Below are 27,985 nucleotides of genomic sequence, written 5' to 3' on the forward strand. Positions count from 1 at the left end.
TGCGCACTGCAACCAGCGGCGCTAGCGCGGGCTGGCCGTTCGCTGCTGCACGGGGCCCACCATGAGCTTCCTCATCGATTCCAGCATCATGGTCACCTCCCAGGTAGCGCGGTGTTACGCGGCGAGAGCCCGGCCACGGAGGGAGTGAGGGAGAAGGAGGCGAGGTGGGACCGGCCGCTCGGGCCTGCCGGGCTACCCACTCACCGCGCTTCCGGAAGCGGCTGTTGAGGCTGAGGGGCGTGTGGGCGGGGTCTGAGGGCGCGCATGCGCTCCGCGAAGGCGCGATGCCTTTGCGTCGGTGCCTCTTGCGTTTTGGCGGGGTTGCCAGGTCCGAGGAGGGGGAATGGCTTTGTGTCTGGATAGCTTCGCCTGCTGCTTTAGAAAGAAATAAATAGAAATCATACCAACTAACCTGCAGTTCAGGAGTGTTAGGCAGCACATTTTCTATTGCTTAAGGCTGTATCGCCTCTTTGGTCTGTTGTGTTGTGTGTCACCATGACACTTGGTCTTGCCTAGTTGTCATATCAGAATATTACGCACAGCAAAAAAATCAATGAATAAGGCAGTAGGGAATGGAGTTTTCTAGTAACGCTGCCAAATTTCTATAAACTTAGGTCTTGTTGGAACCACCAGGAAGGCTCATTTTGTGGCTCTCTAGTGTCACTGACTTGGTCTTTGTTGTTTCCTAAGTAGACTGATAATTTGTGGCCTATGTGATGTTGTGCCATTGAGGTGCTTGCTTGCTTACAGCCCTGCAAAGTTTGTCGTGACTTGCTTTAAGGAATCTCAGAAAGGCACCGCTATTTTATCCGAAATGCTTCTTTCTGTGCTGACACGTGTGATTTAGAACTTCCCTCAACTTTTCCTTCCTGCTGCCTTCGGGGTCATCTTTCAACCAGCCTGCTTTTTACTCCAGCTTAATTCATCCAGGAGCCTGTTAAACCCTGTTTCATATCATCCTGTCTTTATCATTCCAAGCTGGGTGGTAATCTTAGCATATTTGAGATCGTCTTATTGTTTTGTGGGAGGAAACGCTCCATCTTTCTTTGTTAACTCCCAGTAATTTGTCTTGTCATTATGTTGTCTCTGACCTTCCTCTCCACCTTGCTGTCCCACTCCCTCCTCAGTAAGCATCCAAATTTCTTCCTCCCTGCTCCTCTGGTTGCAGAGGTGGTCCAGTTGTTTGCTTCTGCCCCCTCTTCCCTTCCACTTGGCTGCACAGTCATATTTTCATTTGTGCTTTCTCGAATATTGGTTTTCTGTCATATAAATGAGTTTATCTGGGTCACAGAGGAATCTGATCAGCTTCAGAGCTGATTTAAAATCTGTGCTCTGTAATGAGGAGGGATGAGTAGAGGAAATGGCACCTTTCCCCTCTCAACAGCAGCTGGTTATCTTATACAGTGTTTCCTGTATGACTGCAGTTCCTCTGAGAATTTTCAGGATAGATTTCAGTGTTTCTTAAAGGTAAAATCTCCTCCTGCTTGGTATAGATTTAACTTTTGTTTCTGACATGCCTTTTAACTGTCAGGGTTTGAGTGCAGCTTTGATACTGTTACTAGTTCCCTTAGAACAAAAGCTTTCCCATCATTTGCTTTGATTTTTAAGATCTAACTTCTCTAATCGCTTTTCTTTCATTTGTGATGGCAGCATTGCATCTTCCAGCCGTCTTCAGAAATATGAAGTTGGATGTTTAAATTGCTGCATGTAATTGTCAAATGCTCAAACTCGTGCTCACCTGAGGCATCTTAGAGCGTGAACGTAAGATAGTGTATTTCTGTGCTTTTGTATAGTCCCTAATACAAAGGAAATCTAATCTTCATATATAATTTTCTCTGTTATTATGGTCCCTGAATATCTCCTCATCTTTTTCTTCTACTTCATTTATTTATTCCTCTTGACAAGTCTGTCTGCCTTCTCCTTCTTCCCCACTGTTAATGGAATCATACTTTGACTTATAGGCTGGCCTGTAAATAGGAGGCTTATGGAAAATCTTACCTTTCTCTTATATTTTTGCTATCAACTACTTTAAAGTCCAAGGTTGTATGGGAACTGCTGTGTCATGGCCTGAACCTCTGATTGATCTCCTGAGGCGAGCCATGAGTCAGCCAGAGGAGCACAGGTGAAGGCAATTCTCCTGTGCTGCCGGAAGGGGTGGAGCCTGGCTGCACCTCTCCTAGACCTATTTAAGAGCTGGCTGCCAGGGGGGAAGGATCTCTTCTGGAGATCTGCTCTGCTGGATTTTTCTAAGTGAGCCCAGGATAGGGGTAAATTTTCTATGTATTCTCTTTTTGTTATCATTATCTGCTTTGCTAAACTCTCTTGTTTATTTTGTAGTTACAGCATCTTAATATTCATTGGTTATGCTGAGGTTCTCCTCAAACCAGTTTTGCCACCTGCTGTCAATCACTAGACCTTATTCCTATGCCAGTTTTGCATTCAAGGCAATTGAATTTGACCTTTTTTTACCCAGCTTTCCGGGTATTCCTTGTTTGTAAATAATGTTCTGTTACTTGTACTGCTGCTGGAATCCGTTGACTTCTAATGCACGATGAAATACCCCACAGATGGCTTGGGTTGGAAGAGACTTTAACCCTGGGGTTAAGGATGGACCGCTGGGAGGCACTGCTTGTGATTGGCCTCCACGTGGACATAGAGTCTGTCATGGAGTTATCTCTAGATCTGTCTGTGTCTGTGACAGGAGGACATCAGGCCCACCAGCCTGAAAAAGGTGCTAGTGGGGAAACCAAGAGGGAATGAGGAAAAAGGAGGAAAGTTAGTTTACTAGTTCTAACAGTAGAAATACAAGTTAATTGGGATTGAAGCTAATAAACCAAATAGATGAGAGAGTGTTCAAAACTTAAGGCCTTACTCTAAAGCTGAAGGCGAGATGGCTAGGGAGCGTGCACTGCCGAGACAAGCAGTAAAAGAGAGGGCTGCCTTGTGACTTCTGAGCAGTTTTATGTTTTCCTCTGAATGGAAAATGGAAATGAATGGTCCTCTGAAGTGTGTAGTTCTCTTCTGAAAACTAGGTACCTGGAAAATCGGCAGTCCATGGAGCTGGAGCATTAACTCTTTAACTCCCAGTGCTCTATGTGATGTTATGATGTGGAATACCGATAACAAAAGCTATAAAAGCATGACAGAGGCATTAACAACCACCTTCTGGCTACAACAATCCAGCTAAGTCTTTATCCACTGAATAGTGCTGCCTTCAAATCTGTATCTCTCCAGTTTAAAGCTGTGGTACGGGACCATGTCAGAAGTCTCTTTGGACCTTGCACAAGTCCAAAGAGACAACATCAGTTGCTCTTCCTTTGTCCGCTGTTGCTGTCACTCCATTATAAAAGGCCACCACATTGGTCAGTCATGATCTGCTCTTGGTGAAGTCATGCTGGCTGTCTTATATCACCTCCACAGCTCACATGTGCCTTAACATCTCTTCCAGGATGATCTGCTCCATGATCTTCCCAGACACAGATGTGATATTCAACAGCCTGTAGTTCCCTTGGTATTCCTTTCTTGAAAATGGGAGTGATGTTTTCCTTGTTGCAGTCTGTGGGAACTTTGCTTGGCAGCCATGACTTTTCAGATAAGATAGAGTGGCCTTACAACCACATCAGCCACTTCCTTCAGAACTCTGGGATGCATGGCATCTGGCTCCATATTGTACCTTTTAGCTTCCTGAGGCATTCTCAGACTTGCTCTGCTCTAACCAGGGGGGCATTTTGCTCACTTGACCACTGCCTTGAGGTTGGGGTAAATAGTTGTTTATGTAAGGGTAAGCTTTAATTTTGTATACTTGAAGAGTGAAAGAAGAAGCAACAGTGTAAAAGATTCTGGCAGGCCAGGAGCTGAGGTATTCTGAGAAGTTGGGAATACAGGAAAAAGCTCTCTTTCCTCAATTGTCTGTGAGATTCTAGGCGGCTTTGTCTGTTACTCTTGAATATTTAAAATGTTATACTTTCCATGATGCCTTGACAAGTTTAATATCTTGGGTATGTTGGCCTTGTTCTGTTGCTTCCATTTCTTTCACCTACAGCCAATAGTGAAGCAGCTTCATATTTTGCAAATTGGTGGGCACAAATACAAGATACTTGATCTCTTTTGTAGGTGCTCTTCTTTGGATTTGGATGGCTGTTTTTCATGCGCAAGCTCTTCAAGGATTATGAGGTAAGAAGGGGATTTTCATCACAACTCGTTATCTTAAAATTACTCTCAGTTATTGCAGTGTTCTTAAAACTGTTTCTGACCTTTTTCTACTCTTTAAGCTCTTTTATTTTGTTTTTAGTTTTCGTACACGTACTTTCTTTTTCATTTCCTCTCTACTTTAAATAAAAGACTGGTAGATATCTGGGGAAATGGATTCTTATGGAACCACTAAGTTTCTGTACTGGCAACAACAACAACAAAAAAAAAGTTGGAGGAGGAGCAGGGGTAACAGAAGCCTTGTTCCTTAAGTAAGCTTGACTTATATATTTGCAGAATTTTGGAGACAAAATCAAATTCATGTTTAAATTTGGTGAGGAGTAAATTGTTTGTGAGGATTGGTTGGGACATGACATTCCCCTATCCCAAGAAGACTGTAAGGAAGTATAGTCTAGGTAAGAGATGACTTAAGTGCAAGCCAACCTGAAAAGTTTATTCTTAAATTACTCTTAAGATTAAGAGCATGGAACACTGTTAGCAATTGCCTATCGTTAGTCAAGTTGCCATCAGGTGTTACATGCCTTCTTTGTAGGACTTCTCTCTCAAATAGGATTGATTCAGTCAGTATGATACAGGCTGTTTCTTCCCTTTGGGTTTAAATGCAGCGTACCTTGTAGCAAAAGCTGTGTGCAGTTGTACCATGTGTTGTTCTTTTTTTTCTTTCTTCACCTGAGGGGTATCAGGGTGCCATTCTACAAACAGAAATGCCTGATAGCTCTGGCTTATTTTCCCCATTGCAGGTGCGACAGTATGTTGTCCAAGTCATCTTCTCTGTGACTTTTGCCTTCTCTTGTACTATGTTTGAACTCATCATCTTTGAGATTTTGGGAGTGCTGAACAGCAGGTGAGTTTGGGAGCTTTCTGAAGGGCTAGTGTGCAGAAGCTTAATGGGTAGATCAGACTTGTATTGGGGAATTATGGGAGGAAATGATAAATAGCTCAACAGAGGTGTTTGAGCAGCAGGATTTATTTGAGAAAACATGAAACTAGAAGCCTTAATTTCCTGATTCTCCCACAGTTGCCATTATTGTGGCCTAAAAACAAAGCTTCAGTCTTAGAGTTTTTTCATTTGTGAAATAAAAGAGCGGTTTTATGGGTGAGCTGTGAAGCTTCAGATCATGCTGAAGAGCTCTTTTCAGGTGCTCAGAACTATAAAAACTATAAGCCCTTGTTTTCCAGTACTGGTCAAAGCAGGGAATAAGATGTGAAGCTAATTGTGAAGTTAGAACTGTACTTTGTAGTAGAACAGTATTTGTGAATCAAAGGCACATCTTTCCTTGACATAGGTGAGGGTTTCTACATAAAGAAGATGTAAAAAGGTGGTTACTTCAGAAAGCAGCAGGAAAGAGAAGATAGAGCAGTAACAGGGAAAGGTTATGGGTTTCCCATTTGTTGTCTTTCATCATATGAGTCTAAGAGTGCAATTAAAGGAATTGAAAGGCAAGAAGTTCAAAATGGATATAAGATACTGGTAGTTTAGACTGTGTGTTATAAATCTTATTATTGAACTTACTGTCAGAGAGATCACTGAGGAGGATGCATTTATAAGCTTTAACAAAGGGCTGGAAATCATTATAGATGAAAATGTCTGCCTCTGAATTAGCTAGGAAAAAGTGACAAGGATCCTCAGGAGATCTTCTGCAAGACATGAATAGGACATGGGTCAGTCTTGGGAATAAGGCACTTTAGGAATAAGGTGTTTTTCTTGGAAAGCTGAATGGAAGGTCAGTTCAACCAAGATGAATCTCATCTGAATTTGGCTGATCTCTTCTGCCGGAGGAGTGTTGATTGCTTTGTAATATCTTGCATGTGAGAAAATCACTTTCAATTGAATTATGTTGAGTTAAGAACATAAAATATTTTTTTATCTTTTCAGTTTGTATTAGCCTTTCCTTGACTCAGCCATTCATTACAAAAATAATTATTATCAAAACGTCATAGAATCACAGAATGGCTTAGGTTAGAAGGGACCTTAAAACCCACCCAGTTCCAACCCCTGCCATGGGCAGGGCTGCCAGTGTTATCCAATGCTTGATGTAACAGTAAGGACTGCGTTGAGTTGTGATTGTCTTCTTGAAATTTGTTGTGATGGAACATGCTTACCTGTATTTTGGCTTTCTTTTAGCTCTCGATATTTTCACTGGAAGCTGAACCTGTGTGTCATTTTGCTCATCCTAGTCTTCATGGTCCCCTTCTACATCGGTTACTTTGTTGTGAGCAATATCAGATTATGTGAGTACTTGGCTTATGGCATTGGACCTACTAATTTGAGACTACACATACAAATGAGAACTCCTTTTTTTTGAGATGTCTTGGTCACTCTCCCTGCATCTTCTTCCTTGCCCTGGCTTTGTCTTGGCTAGATAAGTTCTGGGCTTAATGCTTGAGCAATAACTGTTTATTGAAAAGTTAGGATGTGTTTCGCCTGGCTCCCCAAACGTAGCATTTCTCTCTAGGTTTCAACAAAGATGGGTGCTTTGGAATACTGTAACTGGAATTTGTTCCTTTAGAGTTTTAAGTTTCAGCCAAGCCCTCGGCCTACCTGTATTGTTCTACTAAGGGGTGAAAGAAACAAAGCAGAAAAATTCAATAAATTATCCTTGTTTTTTTTTTGCTTACTACTATTTGGTGGAGGCCTCTTCCATGTGCTAAGGCACATCTACCCTTGAGTTATCAATATTCATCACTCTTATGTGTTAAGCTGAGATGTGTGGGCTGGCAGTATAGTGTAATGCCAAAATGTGTAACTTTGGCATTAAGATGGATTTTCCAAGTGTCATTTTCAGGATCATATAAGAAAGATGTGACTAAGTACTTCCCTACTCACAGTGCTGCCCTTAGGGAAAAGCCAAAATGCTGTGTTGCTGGGGAAGCTCTTGCAAAAGGTGATGTCTCAAGCAGTGAGTTTGGTAGGAAGTGAAGGGGTGCATACTGCTAGCTCCAGCACTGTCAGAATACACCTGTTTTGGCCATCTATGCTTTAAGCAGCCTTTGGGCTATGGTAGTGGTTTTGTAAGACTGAAAATGCCTTAAAGGAATAACTTCAATACTATTTTTTTTCTTTCCATCAGTGCACAGACAGAAACTGCTTTTTGCATGTGTTCTGTGGTTGACATTTATGTATTTCTTTTGGAAGCTGGGAGATCCATTTCCCATCCTCAGCCCAAAACATGGTGAGTTTCCTATTCTTGTTTATTTCTTCCCTCCTAGAAGAAGTCTTTGCTCTCTTACCTTTATCTTTTATTGTGTTATGTTTATTCCACATAAGGGACTACAGAAAGTATTTCTTGTAACTCAGTCTGCTTTGAAACATGGAATCTGGAGTTTGCCAGCCAGCCAGAAATGGTTAGCTTGGGTATCTCTGCTCTGCACTTTAGAGAACCAAGAGCATTCATACTGTGAAGTTGCTGTGTAGACTTAGTTGTTATGCGGCAGGCACTGTCAGTGTGGGTGTAACTGTTCTGAATCCTTTAGGTGCCTAGGTATGTCTTACAACACTTCAGGAAGGATTAGCTGTCACTTGGGTTTCCTATATAACTTATCCTGCCATTATCCCCTGCACTGGAGAATTGTTTGTGTTTTTCTCAACGGAAGAGATTGCAGTCAGTTTCCTTCCAATTGGTGAATGTGTCTGTCTGGATAGATAACCATCAATGTAATCTTTCTCTTCTCTGTGAGACTACTTTATTTTGGACTCAGAAGATAAAAATTGAAGGATACCAATTGCTGCAGGGTCTGCTCACCCTTCCATATGTGGTTCTAAAACTTTCCTAAGAGAAAGTGTGTGTCCTTGTTTTATAATTGTGTCATTTGCCCATGAAATACAGTAGCTTGTAAATTGCACAGATCACTACATGGTGTTTCATTGCCAAGAAAGAAGTGAATCCACTTACATCCACTTGAGTTGGCAGAATGTATTAATCCAAAGGGAGTTTAGCCACAGGGTTCAGATGGTCCTCTTCAGACTACTCTAAAAGTCTTGTGCAGCTGAGTAACAACTGCAGATATCCAGAATTGGTATTCTTGTTGTTTTTTTTTTTTTCCTTTTTCCCTCCTGTTTTTGTCTTCTGCTTTGCAGAATGGTACCTTAACCTAACATTTGTACAATATCTTATCCTAGCAGATTCAGGCAAGAAGTTAGAGCCAAGGATTTGGCTGGGATACTGCTGTCTTGTATGTACTAATAAGGCTATTGCTGGGCTTTGTTGTGGAGGTGGTGATGTAATTCGTATGTATAGGATCTTGTGCAAAGAGGTATGGCAGGAAGCCCTTTTAGGTACATGCACTGACATCCTGTGTTGGGATTGCCTTACCCTTGGGTGGTGCTGGCACTGTGCAGCAGCTGTGAAATGTACCACTGACCAGAACTTTTTGTCAGGAGTCCTAGATGATCTCCAATTTGTTAAGCATGACTCTGTGGACAGATTTATTCTGTACTGATTACCTAGTAGTATTCTATTAAGACTCTAATCTTCATCTGAATTCATAAAGCATGTGTTTTATGTGACCTGATCACAAGAGTAAAGATGCTAAGAGTGTTAAGGGGGAATGTTATTTTAGACAGTGGAATGTCATGTCATTTTGAAGGCACCTCTGTTTTAACTGATAGTGTGTAGGGCAAAAGGCCAGGATATAGTAGCACATTCTGTAGCTGGTGTAAATCTCTGTGCAGCTGCACATGACTGGGTTATCTCAGTTTCCCTTTGTGAAGTCCTTTTGCTGTGTTTTCATCATTTATTCTCCTTCTCTGAAGCATGAAATGTGGCTTGGCACTTGGCCATCTCAGCTTTGCAATCATGTAAGCTCCAAATGTGCTGTGTGTAGCAGCTATTCTGTAAGTATCTCCCTAAAAAGCAAGTTAATGTTTGATAGTACCTGACACTGTATCCTGAGAAGATGGGTTGAGATCTGTTCTTCATGGCTGGGAAGAATAAATGCAGTCTTATTGCTCGATATTGGATACAGCACAGGCTTGATGTTCATGCTGTGTCATGTGAATGTATGTATGTATGTTTTGGAGTTCACCTGGTGCTCAAAATGCTTGCTTGGAGGTCACCTCAACTGTGTGTGTGTATCCACAAAATGAATACTGAACAGCTAGCAGGAGCATGAACTTCCCATGCTGTCATAACTGCTATCTTAATGCACAAATTGCACCTGGTATGGAGGGGTTGCTTCTAATGATTGACGGGATAGGGCTTCCTCTCTATGATCCAGAGAGTTTTGGTCCAGATTGCTGGGAGTAACTGGTTTGGTGACTCTTGTCCTGGTTATTGCTGGAGTATCTTGCTGAATGTGTCTGTTTTATGGAGCCTGGTGGATGTATGTTCCCACCTCAGCGAAGTCCAGCCGCTAGTGTTTTATTAATGTAGAACCAAAGAGTTGTCTGTTAAGCCCCTTCAGATTTCTTAATGTTCTTCACAGTGTGAGTATCCTACCCCTGTTTTTAAGCATGATAACGTGCTTTCTGAGGGAGACTTTCTTCTCTCTGTTCGTAGTCCCTGTCCGTACTTCGTATTACCTCTGATGATTGCACTGTGAAGGTAGCTGGTTTCATTAGGCAGCTCTGTATGTGTACTGGTTTGCAAAGGCACCAGCTGTGGAAAGGATGAAGAGCGCAGCCCATTACTGATGCTGTGTTCTTTGTCTTACAGGAATCCTGTCTATAGAGCAGCTCATCAGCCGTGTGGGTGTGATTGGGGTGACACTCATGGCTTTGCTGTCAGGATTTGGTGCTGTCAACTGTCCGTATACTTACATGTCCTACTTTCTCAGGTAATTGCAGCCTTGTGAAATATTTTGTCTGCCTCTGAGGTTATTATTCTGCTTTTCTCATTGAATTGATAGAATTTTTTTCTTTAAATTTGCTTTTTTCTCATCCTGATGGCGTTAGTGATGGCTTTTGTTTTCCATGTTCTAAGTGTACTGTAGCTATTGCTGTTCTACACACCAGAATCATTTTCATCCCTGAAGGATCTCTTTGTACAAGCTTCTCTCTCTGTTTTATGAGCATGTGCATGATCCCTCTGAAATGGGTTAGCAGGCCTAATTGTTGGGAGTCTTTGTTCTGCAGGAATGTGACAGATGCAGATATTCTCGCTTTGGAGCGACGACTCCTCCAGACTATGGACATGATTATTAGCAAGAAAAAAAGGTGAGAAAGGAACAGTTGCATTAAATGAATTATGTCAAGGATTTGCAGTCAGTATGGTATAAGATGGTCTTGAAATTACCCAACTTTTCTCTCCAGGGCTGCATGTTCCAGTGAAACAGATGGCTGAGTGGGGTTGTAGCTTTGTGGGGTTTCATTCTGGCCTGATAAGCAACTTAGGCTTCTTCCCAGGCCTCTGCCTTGAATGGCATGTTTTTTCCTGCAGTAGTACAGATTAGGCTTCCAGGAGAAGCTCTAACTCTCTGATGGCAACTTGACTAATCTAAGATAAACATTTTTCTCTCTCAATGAATAAATGTCCTTTGAACCACCTCAGTTAACTCTCTTATTGGCAGTTTTGGTACAGCAGTTGAATTCATACATACTGAGGTCTTTCCTGCTCTGTGGATCTGGTGTTTCCTAGTCAAAACTGAAGTAAGCTAGTGAGCTGATGTGAATACAGCTGTGTAAACTTTGCTATTTGCAAGAATATTGATAAAGGTATAGTGGAGTTGTGGAACACTGCTAATATGGTGGTAGCGTAGTGTGACACCAGAGGGTAACATAAACATGACATCCGAATTCTGCTTTTGTTGATTTAGCTTATTTCATGTCCCCCAGGTGAAAAAGTGACTTTCAGGAAACAGTGCCATTGCATTTACACTGAAAGGATTTTTGTGTACTCTTACAAATTGCATATTTCATGCCTTGCCAGTTATAAAGAGTAAATGCAATCACCCATGCCACTTCAGAGGTCTGTCTGGTGTAGAACCCTTGCAGAAACCCTCAAAACTTTACTTCAGGTGCACTAATGTTTTAATGGAACCTCTTAATGTATTACAATGTAGGATAGTCTTGCTGAACTAGGCACCAGCATGCATATCTGCTGATCAGTGAACTGATCTGCTGAGTGTGTGAAAGTGTAGTTGAAGCATGTCTTCTTTCTTCCCCTTTAAAAATGTTAAGTGGTGGACAAATGTTAACTCAGTATTTGTGATTCAGTGAGAAATGGTGTTTTTGTGGTAGTTTAGTGAGAAGGTGTATTTAATCAGAGAGGTTTAGTTGGCTGTATGATTGATAGAGAGGATATTAACATGCTGGCATTGAGTTGAAAGATTACTGTGGAGTACAGCTTTTCAGTCTGCCCTTTTGTTTAGTGCAGTGTGTTCGGATCTCTCATCTCAGGGAAGGTAACGTTGGCTTAAAAGTATGGATGTCTGGGACTTGTAACTGACTAGCATTTCTTGGAGACAGCTGTTGCAAGTTGTTTTTGCTAATGCTTTTTGCACAGGAATTATTCTATCCTTTCTGAGCGTGCTCAATGCGTTAAGGAAATTTGCCACTTAAGGTTGACGCGTTCTTCGTAGTCATCCTTGCAGATATTTTGGGCCCCTCACAGTAAGAAGGACTTGGAAGCCTGGAGCATGCCCAGAGAAAGGCAACTAAGCTGGTGAGGGGTCTGGAGCACAGGCCTTATGAGGAGTGACTGAGGGAACTGGGGTTGCTCAGTCTGGAGAAGAGGAGGCTCAGGGGAGACCTGAGCCCCAAGGGTATTACTTCTATTGTGTGATTTATTATATTATTATGTTGTTATTGTTTTTTATTACACTGCTTATCAGCAACTTTGAAGAGGGCTCAGTGCCAAATGTAGCAGTGCTGGCTGCAGCTACAAAAAAGGACCTGAACTCTGTCAAATCATGGATTGCCTTGACGATACTATGAATAGTTTTCAGCTTAGAGTGGATAACTGGCTCACAAATTTCAATGGAGAGACATGTGAGGTAATGAGGCCAGAAGCCAGCAGTGCTTGCAGGGATTATGCTGCAGTGCACGTGGGGGTGTGAGGGACAGTATGCAGCTGCTGCTGTAGTATTGGGTGAGTTTTAGGAGTCATGTTTAGATCGCCGGATGTGTCCAGTGGTTCAGTCCAATAATGGATTTATGTGTTTCTGCTTCATAAGAGCTTGTCATGCAGCCTAGAAGTGAGTGACAGCGTGTGAGAGAGCTGCTGCATACCACACAGTGCTCACACTTCTGTGCAGGAAGTGGAATGTGCAGTGATAAAGAGGTGTCCAAGGAGAGAAAGGGGCATGAAAAGTTTTTCCAGTTCCTGAATCGGAGATAGCACAGTCTTGTGTGTGTGATGAAAGTAGCTAATCACATGACTGAGAAAGCCATTTGAATATTTATTTTTAATTGGATTTAAATCCCTCTAAGGATTGAAGCAGAATTCCAAATAGAAGTCTTAGGAAGTGTCTCATTGAATCTTGCTTGATTAGATCTGGGCTCTATTCCAGAGCTAATCAAGATAATGTTATGAAGCAGGATTAGTGCTTAGGGAAATAAAAAGGGGGCATCTGTTGGCAGTGAATTTAGTTTAATCGTCTTTTCTGAGGAACTGTTTTTTTGGTTATTGGGTTTGAGTTTGTTTTTGTTTTTTGTTTTGCTTTATTCTAAAAAGACTTTACTCCTGAAAACTTGTGTTTTCTGCTTTTTCAGAATAGCAGTGGCTCACAGGACGATGTTCCAGAGAGGGGAAGTGCACAACAAACCCACTGGCTTCTGGGGAATGATAAAAAGTGTTACGACGTCTGTTGCAGGCAGTGAAAGTATCCTTCATCTGCATGCTGGCAGCTGGAGGTGACACCAGCTTTCTTTTGAAAGGAAGAGTGTTAGGTGTGCCAGTTGTGAAGCACCTGTGTTGTAATACATTCCAGAAGCCTGGGCAAAAGACTTCATGTCTTCTGGGAGGTTTGCTGTCTAGCGCTGTACTGTATTAACTTTTACCTAGGGATTGGACTCATGGTTTTATGTAGACACTCAGGAGTCATATGTTGCAGCCATGCTATGTACATGTGCTGTTACATCATCACAGTTGAGGTGTACAGCAGGTTGCAGGACAGATGTATGCACTTTCTGTGTCACATTGCAGATGTCTGCCCTGTCACAACACTGAAGCTGGAGGCAGCTTTCTATTCTGATGTATCCTTGGCTCACTGACTTACCTGCATACATGTTTTATTTCATTACTCGAAATACACTTTTCCAGAGTGAAGAAGTTGTGACGTGCTTGAGCAAAACAACAGCTCCGTTTGAGGTGCTGGAACAGTTGTCTTCCCTTATAGCTGCCTTTTTGGCTGAGTTGGAAAGTGAGAAGAAAGGCAGGAATCACAGAGTCACAGAATTGTAGGGGCTGAAAGGGATCACTAGAGACTATCTTGTCCAACCCACTTACCAAAGAAGGTTCCCTACACCAGGTTGCACAGGTAGGTGTCCAGGTGGGTCTTGAACATCTCCAGAAAGGAGACTCCACAACATCTGGGCAACCTGTTCCACTGCTCTGTCACCCTTACTATGAAGAAGTTCTTGAGCACATTTGTGTTGAACTTCCTGTGCTTCAGTTTGTGGCCATTTCCCCTTGTCCTGTTGCCATTCACTGCTGAAAAGAGTCTGGCCTCATCCCTTTGCCTCCCACACCTTAGGTATTTATAGATATTGATCAGATCCCTTCTGAGTCTTCTTTTCTCAAGGCTGAACAGACCCAGGTCGCTCAGCCTTTCTTCATAAGAGAGATGCTCCAGGCTCTTTGTCATCTTCATGGCCCTCTGCTGGACTCTTTCCAGGAGATCCCTGTCTTTTTTTTTTTTGTATTGGGGAGCCCAGAACCGAACACAGTACTCTGGGGGAGAGTACTCCAGGAGAGGCCTCACCAGGACAGAATAGATGGGGAGGACCTCCTTCCTTGACCTGCTGACCGTGCTTTTTTTAATGCCTCTCAGGATGCTGTTTCTCTTTTTGCCCACCAGCGCACACTGCTAGCTCATGGCCAGCCTGTCATCCACCAGGACCCCCAGGTCCCTCTCTGCAGAGGAAGAAGCAGCCTGTGTAACAATTGAATTATTCTCATGGTGTAGGTTCACTGCTGTTGCTCTAGCAATGTGACAAAAAGTGGATAGGAAAATGTGAATAAATGTTATTGTGCCTATGCAATAAGGATGGAAGGAATATGTGGACAGTTATAAGGGTCTGTATTTCCCTACCTTGCCATTGCCTTCCAAGAATTTGTCAGAGCACCTAAAACGTGCAGTTTGCTTAAGGCCAAGGAGTCTTCTTCCTGTCCTTTTCCAATGGCTGTTAAAATGAGAATTTGGCTATTTGATGAGACTCTTCATAATAATCACTAATCTCCTGGGGCGGTTACTCAGCGGTTTTGTTTGTGAAGGTGATGGGAGTGTGAAATGCTGTGCACTCTGATGATAAGGGATGCTTATTGAAGTGGAGAAGCAGTCTTTGAGAGCTCTGCTTCTGCAATGTGTTACCTAGGCAGAAGAGTACTACCTGCCTTCTTAAAATGGAGTACTGTGCAGCACAGGTACCCTTGAGATGTCTTTGGGTGCATTATTTACAAGAGCACTACGACAGTATCAGTAAACTGATCTGGATTAAAAGAGTGGTCAAACAATTAGACGTGGCCCTTGAGGCGAAGGTGGGGAATATTTTCTTTTAATTAAAGAAGTTGTGGTGTACTCTAGCCTTGACTATGCTGGTTTGCCAGATCTGTCTCTTATCCAGCAAGAAGTGGATGCCCTAGAAGAACTGAGCCGCCAGCTTTTTCTTGAAACTGCTGACCTGCATGCAACAAAGGTATGAAACAAAATAACTGCCCAGATATGTGTTGGGGGCTAAAGTAGATTGAATGAGAGCGTATGTTACCAGAAATTGAAAGCTGTTTAGCAGGTAAATGTTGAAATGTAGTGATGTGGTGGAGTGAGAATCTGTTGTGGCCTTCCAGAACTTAAGACAGCTTATAAACAGGAGGAAAATCAACTTTTTATGTGGGTAGACAGTGACAGGACAAGGGCCTGGTCTTAAACTACAAGAGGGAAGATTTAGATTAGATGTCAGGAGAAAATTTTTCACTGAGAGAAGCGAGGTGCTGGAGCAAGTTGCTCAGAGATGCTGTGGATGCTTCATCCCTGGAGGCATTCAAGGCCAGATCTGTTGGGGCATTGGGCAGCCTGATCTAGTGCTTATGGTTGGCAACCTTGCCCATGGCAGGGAGGAACTAGATGGTCTTTGAGGTCTCTTCCAACCCAAGCCATTCTGTGGTTCTGTGATGATTCTATGGTTCTTTAATTTGGGGTCTACAGGGCAGGTTACTTCCTGTTTAGGTATGTGCTGGAACATACTACAGGTTTCTAGAGCTGTTCAGAAGCCTTTGAATTAGAAGAGTTGTAGGATAAAGCTGTGGCTACTGCTCTTGGTGCACCATTAAAATGTATGGCTTGTGTTGTTATCATGGCAATGAATTTTTTGTATGTATTCTCCCCCCTCTTGGATTTTTTTTTTTTTTTTTCTCCAGGAAAGAATAGAGTACTCCAAAACTTTCCAGGGAAAATACTTCAATTTTTTGGGTTACTTTTTCTCCATCTATTGTGTCTGGAAAATCTTCATGGTATGTAAATATTTTGTTCTGTTTTATGTGCACATATGCAAATGTCACTCCCTGCACAGATTATGCTGTAGGTGCAGTGTATTAAGTAAGGCCCTAGTCTCTTTATAATCTTGCTTCTGGAAATTCTGAATGAAAATGGTATTTGTCTGGAATAAAGCTCTGCATCTCTCTTTTTACAGAACTTTAGGCAAGCATTTCTAATATATGTGTTTTTGTACCTTCTTAGGCAATCTAGCTGCTCCCCCAACCTTGGATATGCAAACAAGAATCTCATGTGTAGCAGTGAGGTGTTCTTTTTATTCTCTTTGATTGTAAATCCATCTCTGCCTTGCAGGCAACCATCAATATTGTGTTTGACCGTGTGGGGAAGACGGATCCAGTCACAAGAGGAATTGAGATCACTGTGAATTATTTGGGAATCCAGTTTGATGTGAGATTTATTAATTCTTACAGCATTTTCAGTAATTCCTACCCCACAAAAGCAATCGCATAATACTCATAACGTGGAAGTGATAGAACCCTAGGAATGCATCTGTGACTTCTGACTTACTAAAGAGAAAAGGAAGTAGAGCTTTGAAACAAGTATTCTGTTATTTGCACTTTTATAATTTTTCATCTCCAAAGAGATGATTGATGTAAGTTGTATCTTTTTACTTGTGTGTGTAATGAAATGAATTAACAGATATTTTCACAATTATCTTTGTAATGTAAACCTGTTTACAGTGGATATTGTGCAGCTAGGAAGTACAAAGATCCTAAAGAATTGGCAGCTATACGATGTAGCGAAAATGGAGTTAGAAAATTAACTGTATTCCTCTTGTTGATACAGGTGAAATTCTGGTCTCAGCACATTTCCTTTATTCTTGTTGGAATAATTATTGTCACCTCTATCAGAGGCCTGTTAATTACACTTACGAAGGTATGTTTGTCTTACAGCTTTCCTCATAAAAATATGTTACTAGATCTTTAAATTCAAACAGAACATATACTGCGTAAACTATCAGTACACATTCATGTTTTTACTCTCTGAATTTAAATCCTTGTAGAGGAGGAGGAGAGGAAAAATATATTCTCCCCACTCAGTTTCTATTACTGTTATTCTCAGGAAGAGGTGTGAATGCTCAATGAGATGTTAAGTGTAAGCATGGCTTCGGAATGATGCTGTAGCCAGCATATTAGTAAGGGTTCATGAGATGATGATTAAAAGAATTTAGATTGCCTCATTTGAACTGCTAGTCCTTTTTGTAGAGCTGGAAAGGTATTAACTCAAGAGACATGTGACTCTTTGTGTTGACCTGGGTTTTAGTACCCACTCTTAAATATTAATACATGACTTTTACCAGTTGGTGCCTGCCACTGTCTTAAGAGATTCATGTTCCTAAAAGTAGGGTACATGCGTCTCTCTGAAAAAACATGCTTTTCATGTGAAAGAGAATTGAATGGCATGTTCCTTTCATGATGTCCTAAGGCATCGTTGTCCAGCTTATTTCCTGTGTGTTTTTTCTTTCTAGTTCTTTTATGCCATTTCCAGCAGCAAGTCCTCCAATGTTATTGTTCTGCTTCTAGCACAGATCATGGTGAGTATGCAGAACCATGGGCATACCTGTATGCATTTGTGCATACATACATATTTGTTTTTGCATACAAACAAAGATAACAAAGTCCTTGCGTGCTGTCCTATGATAGCCACAAAGCCAATTTTAAAACAACTGCTACTTTCTCTTTTTACAGGGTATGTACTTTGTGTCGTCGGTGCTCCTGATTCGAATGAGCATGCCTCTAGAGTACCGCACTATTATAACAGAAGTCCTGGGAGAGCTTCAGTTCAACTTCTATCATCGTTGGTTTGATGTGATATTTCTAGTTAGTGCACTATCCAGCATCCTCTTTCTCTACTTAGCACATAAGCAAGCTCCAGAAAAGCATATGGCCCTCTAAATAAGGACTGCAGACACACACTGCTCCCATCTCCTTTCTGCTGGACTGTTGCAACTCCTGTGGACTGCAAAACTTGGAGAGCCAGGACAGTTCTGTGTGTTCAAGCAATGTCACTGGCTCTTTGAACTTCCATGTCTTCAGTCAAGCTCTGTGGCTCGTTTTTTAAGGTGCTACAGCTTGAGGGAAAGGGAATGCACACATTGCCAAGGAATAAAGGGAATTTATGGTACACCAGTATCTAAGGGGCTGTAGGCTGTCTGAGGTAAGGTATCTTGTGTTTGGAAGAATGTCTTCAGAGAAGGCATCAAGCAAATGTGATTTTTCTTTTAAAAAGCAACTCATAATTGAGATTCAGAGAATGGTAATTTTGGAGCTGAATGTGGAAGTCTGTGGAATTAAATAAGCTTTTGTAATACCTCATGCAAGCATCACAGTTGTTTTTTTTGTCAGCTCAAAATATTTGTTTGCAAGTGAGCTGGAATTTACTACCTGGCAGAAGTGAAATGGAGTGAAGTTGAGAGGATATCACTAGTATGTGCTGTCCTTTTGAGCTGGAGCTTAGCTCTCTTGCTGAACCTCAACTTTGTTTTGTAAACAGAACTGAGGTTTTGGATTCCTGTTTGCCAGAGTTCAGCATGAAGTCAAAGATAACAGTTATGCCTTGTTTACCTTACGTGTTATAAATGTATTGACCTTATATGCTATAAATCTGGTGTTCCCCTCAACCTGTATATTCTTCTACAGTAGCCTGTTTCCCCTTTCTGATGTCATTCAAGGCATAAAAGTAAATTTTATTCATGTGACTTGAACTTGTAGCTTCCCATAGACACACTCCCAGGCTTTGTTTGTTACAAAATTGCTCTGGAACATAAATCATAGGTGGTAAGGCTAGGACCTGGGGAAAAAATAACCACTGAAAACAATTTAATTCTGTATTGTCTTTGGTGTACAGGAAGGAGACAAAAAGCATACAATAGCAATATTGCAGAGCCATTTATATAACATCCAAGACATTGTGGTGTTGACTTGGAATTAGACAAACCGGCACGACTGAATTACGCTTTTAACCACTATGATCTGCAAATTCAGGCAGAGGAGAGAGAACAGTGCTTAAAGGTTTTAGGTTTTGAGTTATGAATTATGAGGTTAACTTAATGTTTGAAAGAAATTTCTGCAGTGTTAGTGGAAGAAAGGAGTGTATTGCACAGAGTATATTAATTCATGACATACCATAGCGATTGCACTGCCATAAATACAGCACAGATCGTCACCTCCAGGATTGTGTTAATGGGATTGGATTAGGAGAACTGTCTCTCCTGGGAGATGGCGAGAAATCAGTTGGTCTTTATTAAACGCTCGTTCTTAAAAGGCTCAGATACTTAGGAATTTATGAACTGTTTCCTCCCTGTGCTGCAGTATACTTAACTGTGTACTTCTAATTATTAAAGCCTTTACAGTAGTAAGTGGCTTACTCCCCATTTTACAAGACAGAAAGACTTGTGCAGTGAATGAAGTACAATTGCAGCTTGTTAAGGGACTGCAGGATACGCTAAAGGGCTTATTTCAGGCAGTGGCATTTTAGCAAGGCAGCACGGTCCCTTACAGGTCTGGTACTCGTATGGATAGTCAAACTCTGAAGTTGCAGTAGCAAAGTGTGATTGAAGAAAGAATTTGGAAGATTTCTTTTTTGTTCTCAGCATAGTCAGTCTCCTCAGAGCCTTGTGTCATCGCTGCTGTTGCTGTCTGCTCCTGCTGAGGCAGCTGATTGTGAAGAGGAAGATGAGCTTGCCTGTGGAGGAGTAACAAATACGTTCTGGTTATTTTTAGTTTGTAAACATGCTGGTTTGCAGTGTTATGAAGGACTCCTGTTTTAATCTGCACTAATGATATACTTGTTTGGATGGCATAATGAGCCAGTAAATGTGACTTTTGTCACTGAAGTGCTTTCTCGTTAGCTATGTTTTAGAGACAAATATGTTTAATAGAAGTTTCCTGTTGTTTAATTCCTGTATCTGGTGAACTTGCACACTGAAGTAGTGCTAATCTTCTGACAGAACTTATGGAAAAACCTGGCAGCTAGATATTTGCAGTCAAGGGTCATGGAAAAATAGGTAGGAAGATAGGAGGCAGTATTGGTCTTATCCTTGTCTGTCTCTCTTGCGTGATCAAAAGGAAGCATTTCAGTACTTAAGGCTGACCACAAAGAAGGTTCAAAATTACTGTTTCAAGAAGAATTATTTTGCTGCTCCTCTGAGTTCTGTCATACTTCAGATTCTTTTTGCCAGTATAATGTGAGCAAAATTACTTAAATCTGTGCATTTCTTTGCAAATGTCATCATAATCTGTTGATTGCTCTTTCTTCTAAAAAAAAAAAAAAAAATCTATTTTCAAATATTTCACCTAATTTCTCCAAAAGCAGGTTATGCTTTTTTGTGTATTTAGGGACTTTTTTTGCACTTAAAGGACTGTATTGCCTCCTTGAGGATTGCAGTGTGTAGATTGTCTTGTTCCATAAAGTCTCTTGTGTGTGCATTCTTTCTGTAATTTAATTGTGCATTAGAGATATTCACCTGCATTATGCCTGGGGAAGGAAAGAGTTGTTTACAGTAATCATATCACAGCTTCCCTCTTGATAACTTGGACTGACTTGTAAAAATTGAGGATCCTAGCTCAGTTATACACAGCAGTTATAGGAAGTTCTTTCAGCATCTCCTCCGTGATCCCTTGGCATTTGTTTAATACGGTAATACTTACCCTTTCTCTTGGTTCAGGCGAGGTTCTCTCTGACTCTGCTGCTGAGGTTTCTGTATAAGCAGGAGGTTCAGAAGTGTCTTGGGCTGGATCTGCCATAGCGACTGTGATGGGAATGTTCTGGTCCTGGAAGTATTTGTAAGCATCTTTACTGCACACCAGTAGCGTTACTTTATCACCACTCTCTTTGATTCTTGCCACAACGTTGTCATAAGGCTCATTCATCACATTCACCCCATTCACTTCCACCAAAACATCATTATTTTCTACGCCTGCTACATCAGCTGGTCCGTGTCTTTGTACCTGCAAAGGCAAGTTCAAAGGGTGACGTTAGCATAAAGTTGAGAAGATGCATTAGCAACTGATGGTTCACTAAGCTGTCAAAATAAGTGCGGCAGGGAGATTCTGGGGGCAGAACTGAATTGAAAGAGACAATAGGCCTATAATGGTGTAACTTAAACTTAACTTGACTACATTGACATATTCGTTAGTGATGTGTGAAACTCCTCCCTTCCAGAAAACAAAAGGCACAGATGTAATTTGTGATAACAAGATTCACTCTTGCCAGCTGCAGAAATTCTGATAAGTGGAAGGGAAAGTTCTCTTACATTTCCAGGGTATTCTATAGTTCAAAAATCTGTATTTTAAATACTATTTTTTTTGCATTCCAGCCTTGTAAATAAAAGCAAGAAATGAAACAAAACTTGGATTTCCTTTCCTTTTAGATATCTAGTGGAATAAAAGCAATGAGGTTTTCTGGTGTTTATTTTAATATTGGTCCTATAATATCAGTCTGACTTTTAACAATTATCTAAGAGAGCTGGAGAAGAGTTTTGTCTTGTGCTTTTTCTTGAGTGCATTTACAGGGTGGAAGGGAGAGGGCTGCCCAACATACTACGCAAGCTTTTCATTGTTGATTATCTTACATTAGTACCTCATTAATAAATAGTCCAGGTTTGTTCTTGACCATGTTTAAATTGAAGCCAAATCCACTTGGCCCTTTTACCATCTTGCAGATTCTTGGCTTGTGGTTCACTTTATGTTCAGTGTGCAGCTCAACTCTTTCCTCTGCTTTTGCTGGAGCTGGGTTTTGTTGTTTGTAGTAATATGAATAGGGGGAAATTTGAGCCTGAAAAAACAGTGACAAAGAAAACTTTGATATGAAACCTGTTGTGAAATCTGTAGGTTTCTTGCTAAATATGTTTTGCTTGAAACCTAATGGTTCAGATACGAGTTGCAACAAGCTACTCTTTGCTGTTAATGTCTGGTTAAGTGGAAAGCTACAATGTTGATCCACATGATAAGGTTTGTATTGCTCACAAAAGATTACACAATAATTTAATTCTGATTTTGTTGTCTTATTCCAGCCTTGGGATGCTTTCAAATATGGGTGGTTCCAACAGTGCCTCTAAAAACATGGAAGAGGCCAAAAATGTAGATGTTTAGTGATTTGGTACTCAAGTGCAAGGAGTGTTGCTGAAATCTGGATGCATCTTAGACCCTTGCTGTAAGATAAACTGCTCTTACAGACTGATATGTTGCTGCTTCTGTGTCTTATTAATGATCTTTAGCTGTAGCTTGCATTTACTTACCAGTTTATACATGGCGTCAGTCTCCTTATCCACTACCAACAATGTGGTTTTTTCTTCAGACTGCTTAATCTTTCCCACTACACTTTCATGATCCAGTGCATCCACTCGCTCACCATTGACAGCTACCAGGATATCATCATCTTTGAGACCTGCCTTGGCTGCTGGGCTCTTGGGATCAACATCTCTGATTACATGATCTAAGATCAAAAGGGGAAAAGAAGATGGATGTGAAGGACTGTTTGGTAAGTGTAATCATGTTCTGCTGTAAAAGCTGTTGAAATTGCACTTGAGTGTGAGGCAGTTTCCCTGATACGGACTTGTTAAGAAGCCAGATGAAGAGAATGAGTCTGCAGACTGTAGGAGTAGTGGAATAAACTATCGCAAATGTCATGTGTTGGCTTGGTTCTTACCACCAGTGTTTTGTTCCATCCGTAGATAAAAGCCATAACCATCTTTTCCTTTCTGAAGCTCGATAAGTTTTGGTTTAAGAGGAAGGAGTTTTAGGTTGGCGTTCTCTTTGCTCAGCACCATCTTCTGGCTTGTATAATAGCGGTCCGTTTCTTCATTTGAAAGTAGAAGCATAATGTGATTTCCAGACATCTTTACCTGCATTAGTACATGTACAGTCACAGACATGACCCCTTCAAAAACAATTGTAGTTACGTCAGTAACTGGCTTACTGATACACCAGTGGTGGTGAGTGCTGCTGCATCAGCTGGAAGGTCTGGGTGACACTATTTTAGGGTTTTTTCCTTTTTTTCTTAATAATTTGGACCATGTCAAGATTTCAGAGACACAAAATCTTGCATAAATATGAGGAAATGTTCTGTATTTCTTACTGCTTTCCTGGTCTCTGAATAACTAGCTGTAGAATTGAGCTACCTAACAGCTATAAGGGGTTGGCATGCAGTGGCAGTGAAATCCAGTGAGCCTCAATAGATGGTGCCTGACTCTCATCTAAACCTGAAACTTTGTAAGGCAGACATATCGTGCCATCTCTATCACTATTTTGGATCATAGCAGCAACAAGCAGATAACTTATCTTTGCCCTAGTGTTAAATTTCTGTCACGCTCTTGGCCCGCTTCAATGTCCCTGCATGACTGACTGAAGATTTTTGGTCTCTTCAAACTTTCCATTTAATTCTGCCTTTCTCCAACTGCTTTCTAGTTCAATGGGTGCCCTCTTCACTCATAACGAACATCACTGCAGCTGATGGTTTGCAGCCCCAAAAAGCATAGGTGTTGCATAGCTCTGTAGCTAGAAGCCTGCACTCAATGTGTTGCTGGAATGCCAGAGCATGACCAGCCCTCTGAAATCTCTTCAGCTCTGGCTGTGGTTTAGCAGTGCCGTTAGTGGAGAACTGGAAGTCTCATTAGCAATGTTCTTAGCAGCTGAGGCTAGGCAGCAAAATTACTTGCAGTTTAATTTTCATTAATCTTGGGCTTCTTAGCAGAAAAAAGGAACTGCTGTCTAAAATCATGAATTCACCCTGTTCCGTGCTGTCTACATCATCAGAGAGTTATTCCTCTTCCTTTCCTAAAACTTGTATTTAGTTACTTGCCCTCTCTCTTACTAGTAGGAGTATTTCCAGGATTTCTAGGAACAGCATGTTTTATTTACTATGGTTTCTGGCACTCCTATAATTCTCATATTTAGAATTCTTTGGCCTGTTTTGATGGCAGTGTTCATTCAGAGTCAGGTCAAGAGAGCATATGACAACAAAGCCAAAGCAGAAGGGTACTCTACTGAGTTGGTAAAGTATAAACAGTAGCTTCTAAGATTTGCTGTGATGCATTCAAACTAGCCAGACCTGCCTCTTCAGTAAGCCTGACAAATTGCTGTGAAAATGGGCCAGAACAGAAGGTGAATCAGTACACAAACAAATACCTTTTCCACCACCTCCTCATGTGTGTCATTTTCCACATTTTTTCCATTGATTTCAATCAGGCGATCTTTATTTTGGACACCCGCCTTTGCAGCTGCTCCTTGTGGTGCCAGATCTACTATGAACAACCCCTTCTGACCTGAAATAGATGGTAACCCATTACACAGAGTAATTCACTGAAATATGCTTGCATTTGATGGCTAAGAAGATTCAGCACTGATGTCCTTAGACGCTCTCAGTCTCTTCTTATGTGCATATTATAGTGGCACCACAAATCAATGTAGACACGCCTCTGTCTCTTACTTCTCTTATTCTGCCCAGGAAATATCAGTACTGTGGGGAAGGGAGGTGGTTTGGTTTGTTTTTGTTTTGTTTTTTTTTTTTTTTCCCACTACAACTAAAACTCTTATTTCTCTACCAAGAGTGCCAAAGGAGCTGATGAAGATGGCTGAAAGGGACTTTTTTTTTTTTTTTTTTTTTTTTTTTTTTTTTTTTTTTTTTTTTTTACATTTTAAGAGATGAGCTGTTTTTAGTGCTGTTTTACACGCTTCAGAATTTCCTGTGTTTGAAAGATACTTGATCTTTTGGTTATTCTGCATTCTGAAATATCCTGTTCGTGGTTGATGATTTCCGGAAGGTTTGCCTATTCTGTTGACTAGCCTTGTAAGAAAGACAGGTGTGAAAGAGACTGAAAATTACTTTCTAAATGAAATGAATCAGGAGAAGCATTTGGTTGTCGTCTTATTACTGACTAGCTGGCTAGAACTTTGTATTCTAGTTCTTAAGTGATTTGGAGGAATAAAATGGACTTCAAGCAGCAGTTGAGGATATATTTGGTATTCAAGCACCAACTGTGGAAATGGCTTTGGTAAATGAGAACCACTGCTATGGTGGCTGTTTCTTTTTTCTTTGGCTTTTATTTTTTCTGCTCCATTAGAAATATGGTCCTCAGGAAACCATATGTTGTACAGAAATTGACTGGAGATGGGTCTGAATCCATCTTGCTGCTTCTTACTTCCCCTCTGTTAGCAAGAGCACCCTTCCCCCCACCCCCCAACTGTGGCTGTCATATGTATACCATCTGTCCTCCCCAGGCTCTCACCTTCTGTGGTTTTCAGGGAGAAGCCATACCCTTTTTCCTCCTTCACTAAGTAGCAGAGCCGTGGTTGTGGAACTGCAGTGATTGCTCCATTGGCCATGGGCTGTGTGGACTGCTGTTTCTTCTTTCCTTTTGATACCTTTTGACCCAGCTCTTCCAGATTTGCTCCCTCCTTTTCTGCATTTTTATAAGATGCTTCATCCAGAACAAGAAATACAACAGAATTCCCACTGTTCTTTACGATCTCCACCACCTGTAATGGACAAGGTGAAATGGCAAACAGAGTGATTGACCTAAAAGCTTTCCCCAGGAAGGGTTACACTCTTCACTGGTTTTGTTGTCACATCTCTCTGCTTATAATAGATAATAAATGATGCAGAGAGATATGCAGAGCAGCTGACTCAGCTCTTGGAAGATGCCATAAAAATGGAACAGAAAGCTTCCAATAGTGACAGTGGGTCTCAATCATGGGAGGTGATGTGGACCCCAGACTAAACAGGTTTGTACCTTTGTATGTTCCTCCTTGTCTACAAACACACCATTAACCCTGAGGACTCTGTCTCCATCCTTCAAGCCAGCCTTTTCAGCGGGGCTGTTCTTTTCCACGTTCCGGATGAGATGTCCTGCTGTGTCCTTCTCCACACGTAGGAAAAATCCATAGCTCTTCTTGGGTTTTTTGGTCACTTTGCATTCTCGGGGCTGGAGAGCAGAAGTCATCTCTACAAAACAGGATGGAAAAGGTAATTGTGAGTTCAAAAAAAAAATACTGTAAAAATTGCTGTAAATACATATTGAGACAGTTTGCTTCAGAATCCTTAGGGTTTGGTTTCCTGGGAAATCCAGCTGTGCAAAGGGAGATGAAATGAATCCTTTTTACCTGCTAACTCCAAGATGAATGCCTGTGACAGGCATAGAACAGTGAATGATGTTCTCCTTAAGTATTGCAATACCTTTGAGAGGGTCTCTTGTACAGTAAGTGTAGATGACTTGTTGACATAGGGACTGGATAAGCAGGCTCTTTAGGTAGGCAGAAGAGTGGCTGAGCCGTTAGGTTCACAGGGTTTTTATCAGTGGTACTTAATCCAGCCGTTGGCTGCTTATTAGTGACAATGGTTAGAGTTGGTACTGGCACTGATGGGTACTGTTCAAAGTCTTTATTTATGTCATGGACAGTGAGGCAGAATACATCCTCAACAAACTGATGGAGAATACCAAACATAGGAGAGCAGTCAATAGGCTGGCAGATAGTGATACTATTTAAAGGGACATTGACAGGCTGGAGAAAGGAGCTGTCAGAAACATCAAAACATTTAACAGAGAAAAAGAAAAAAATCTGTATCTAGGCCATGCATGACAGCACAGGCCAGCTGCTGCCTGGTCAACAGACAGTTTTGCAGGACAACACACAAGTGCACAAACAACATGAGTTGGTGTAGCTTTGCAATGAAAACTGTATTGTAGGCAATATCAGAAGGTATCTAGCAAGTCAATGAAGGGATTGTTCCCTGCTGTTTGGCACTTGTAAGGTTATGCGTGAGTTCTGTTTTGAGCTTTCCATGTCACTGTCGTATTGAAGCTAGTCCACTGGGGTGGGTTAGGTTTTTGGAGAGCAACATGTTCAAAGAGAGGCTGAGAGAGCTGGGTTTGTTCAATCTTGGGAAATGAAAGATCTTATTTGTGTTTTCAAGTGCTTAGCTGGATGGTGTAGAAAACACAGGTCTGTATTATTCTTGGATGTTAATACTGATGAGAGGCAACAGATACGGGTTACAGCAAGGGGAATTCTAATTAGGGAGATGTAAGGACAGCTTTTTAATCTCTGGTGCTTTCAACAAGAGCCTAGAGTAGCTGCGGAATCTCCATCCTTGGAGGTGCTTACATGGATGAAACCCTGAGAAACTTGATCTAAGCTGGCCTGGTTTAACATGAGCTGTTGGACCAGATGTTCTCCAGAAGTTCATTCCAACATAGAATATTCTATATTTTTATGACACAATGGAATTGGGTGGCTCATTATCAGTAAGAGAGGCATTGTGTTCAGAAAGTAAGCAGTAGTTGTGATAAAGAAACAATTCCAAAGTTCACTATCTTGTTATCTTAGGGGCTCCTGCCCAAGATCCATGATGACATAAGAACAAGATTAACGAAGACAACTTTCTCCATCCAGCTAATTAGCACATCTGATGTGTGTCTTACTGGATAGATTTTTCTTTTTTCCTCACTCCCGATAGAAGTTTGTGAAAAGACCAAATACCTGTTTCGGAGGTTAGCCATTAATCTCGGCCTAATAAATGCTAAGAAATTTCATCTGTCTGCGTGAACGCCTTACGGTTCTTCCTTTTTTCCATTTCTATGTATCACTCGCATAACTAATGCATGTGAAAACTGGCCTTTTCATTTCTTTTGCTTGTTTTTAGAAGTAGCTACCAGTGAAACCTCTCTGTGATCTTGATAGCAGCCTACTGCTGAAGTACATCTGGCTACCCATGCAAATACAGAGTATTTGTTATGGAAGCTGAAATTGTGTTGTTAGGGTTAGTTGGTCAACATATAGAAAAGTATGGGTGAGGAGAGAGGAGCTGACAGGGATGCCGTTGAAGCTGGAGAATATGGAGCATTTCAGCATGCGTGGATAGGCAGGCTGTGGACTGTGATTTTCTTCCTCCCTTTGGTGAGGTACTTAGTAGTTTGTGGAGTTTGTGCATAGTGGCATGAAGAATAAGTTCACGTAGGGATGTCCTGCACTACTGTTTGGACATTGTACTCATCTCAACCACAACTCAGAGTAGCTGTTCTTGACAAACACTGGAAAATCTGGTTAATTCCTGAAGTTTACACAAAGCTGAAGGAACAGTAAGCTTTTACAGAAGAGGTTACCTCTTCTTATGTAGAAGAGGAGGGAAG

General features: G+C 41.3%; 2 protein-coding genes across 4 annotated transcripts in view; one reads left to right on the forward strand and one right to left on the reverse strand.

Moving 5' to 3' along the window:
* GPR89B (G protein-coupled receptor 89B) lies at positions 1-22,486 on the forward strand. 3 transcript variants are annotated; one of them, XM_042809897.1, is made up of 14 exons: positions 1-103; positions 4,114-4,173; positions 4,950-5,053; positions 6,335-6,441; positions 7,281-7,382; positions 9,864-9,984; positions 10,283-10,363; positions 12,860-12,969; positions 14,907-15,004; positions 15,723-15,815; positions 16,150-16,245; positions 16,645-16,734; positions 17,327-17,392; positions 17,547-22,486. In XM_042809897.1, the coding sequence occupies exons 1-14, from the start codon at positions 62-64 to the stop codon at positions 17,751-17,753; spliced, it is 1,377 nt and encodes a 458-aa protein (XP_042665831.1). In that variant the 5' UTR covers positions 1-61; the 3' UTR covers positions 17,754-22,486. The 3 variants fall into 3 exon arrangements, with proteins under 3 accessions (XP_042665831.1, XP_042665832.1, XP_042665833.1); XM_042809898.1 differs by having other exon boundaries at positions 14,916-15,004; XM_042809899.1 differs by having other exon boundaries at positions 18-164.
* Positions 18,672-27,985, reverse strand: part of PDZK1 (PDZ domain containing 1) — a 9,533-nt gene continuing 219 nt past the window's right edge. Inside the window, exons 2-9 of the mRNA XM_042809896.1 lie at positions 25,589-25,800; positions 25,085-25,334; positions 23,985-24,121; positions 22,507-22,702; positions 22,097-22,293; positions 21,439-21,633; positions 20,508-20,807; positions 18,672-19,542 (exon numbers count right to left, since the gene is read on the reverse strand). Coding sequence (XP_042665830.1) covers positions 19,465-19,542; positions 20,508-20,807; positions 21,439-21,633; positions 22,097-22,293; positions 22,507-22,702; positions 23,985-24,121; positions 25,085-25,334; positions 25,589-25,798 — 1,563 coding nt within the window. The 5' untranslated portion in view covers positions 25,799-25,800 and the 3' untranslated portion in view covers positions 18,672-19,464. The remainder of the gene's footprint in view (positions 19,543-20,507; positions 20,808-21,438; positions 21,634-22,096; positions 22,294-22,506; positions 22,703-23,984; positions 24,122-25,084; positions 25,335-25,588; positions 25,801-27,985) is intronic.

Source organism: Centrocercus urophasianus, unplaced genomic scaffold (genome assembly GCF_019232065.1).
Source record: "Centrocercus urophasianus isolate 14NV4802_14NV808 unplaced genomic scaffold, USGS_Curo_1.0 seq_12, whole genome shotgun sequence".
Classification (NCBI taxonomy): domain Eukaryota; kingdom Metazoa; phylum Chordata; class Aves; order Galliformes; family Phasianidae; genus Centrocercus; species Centrocercus urophasianus.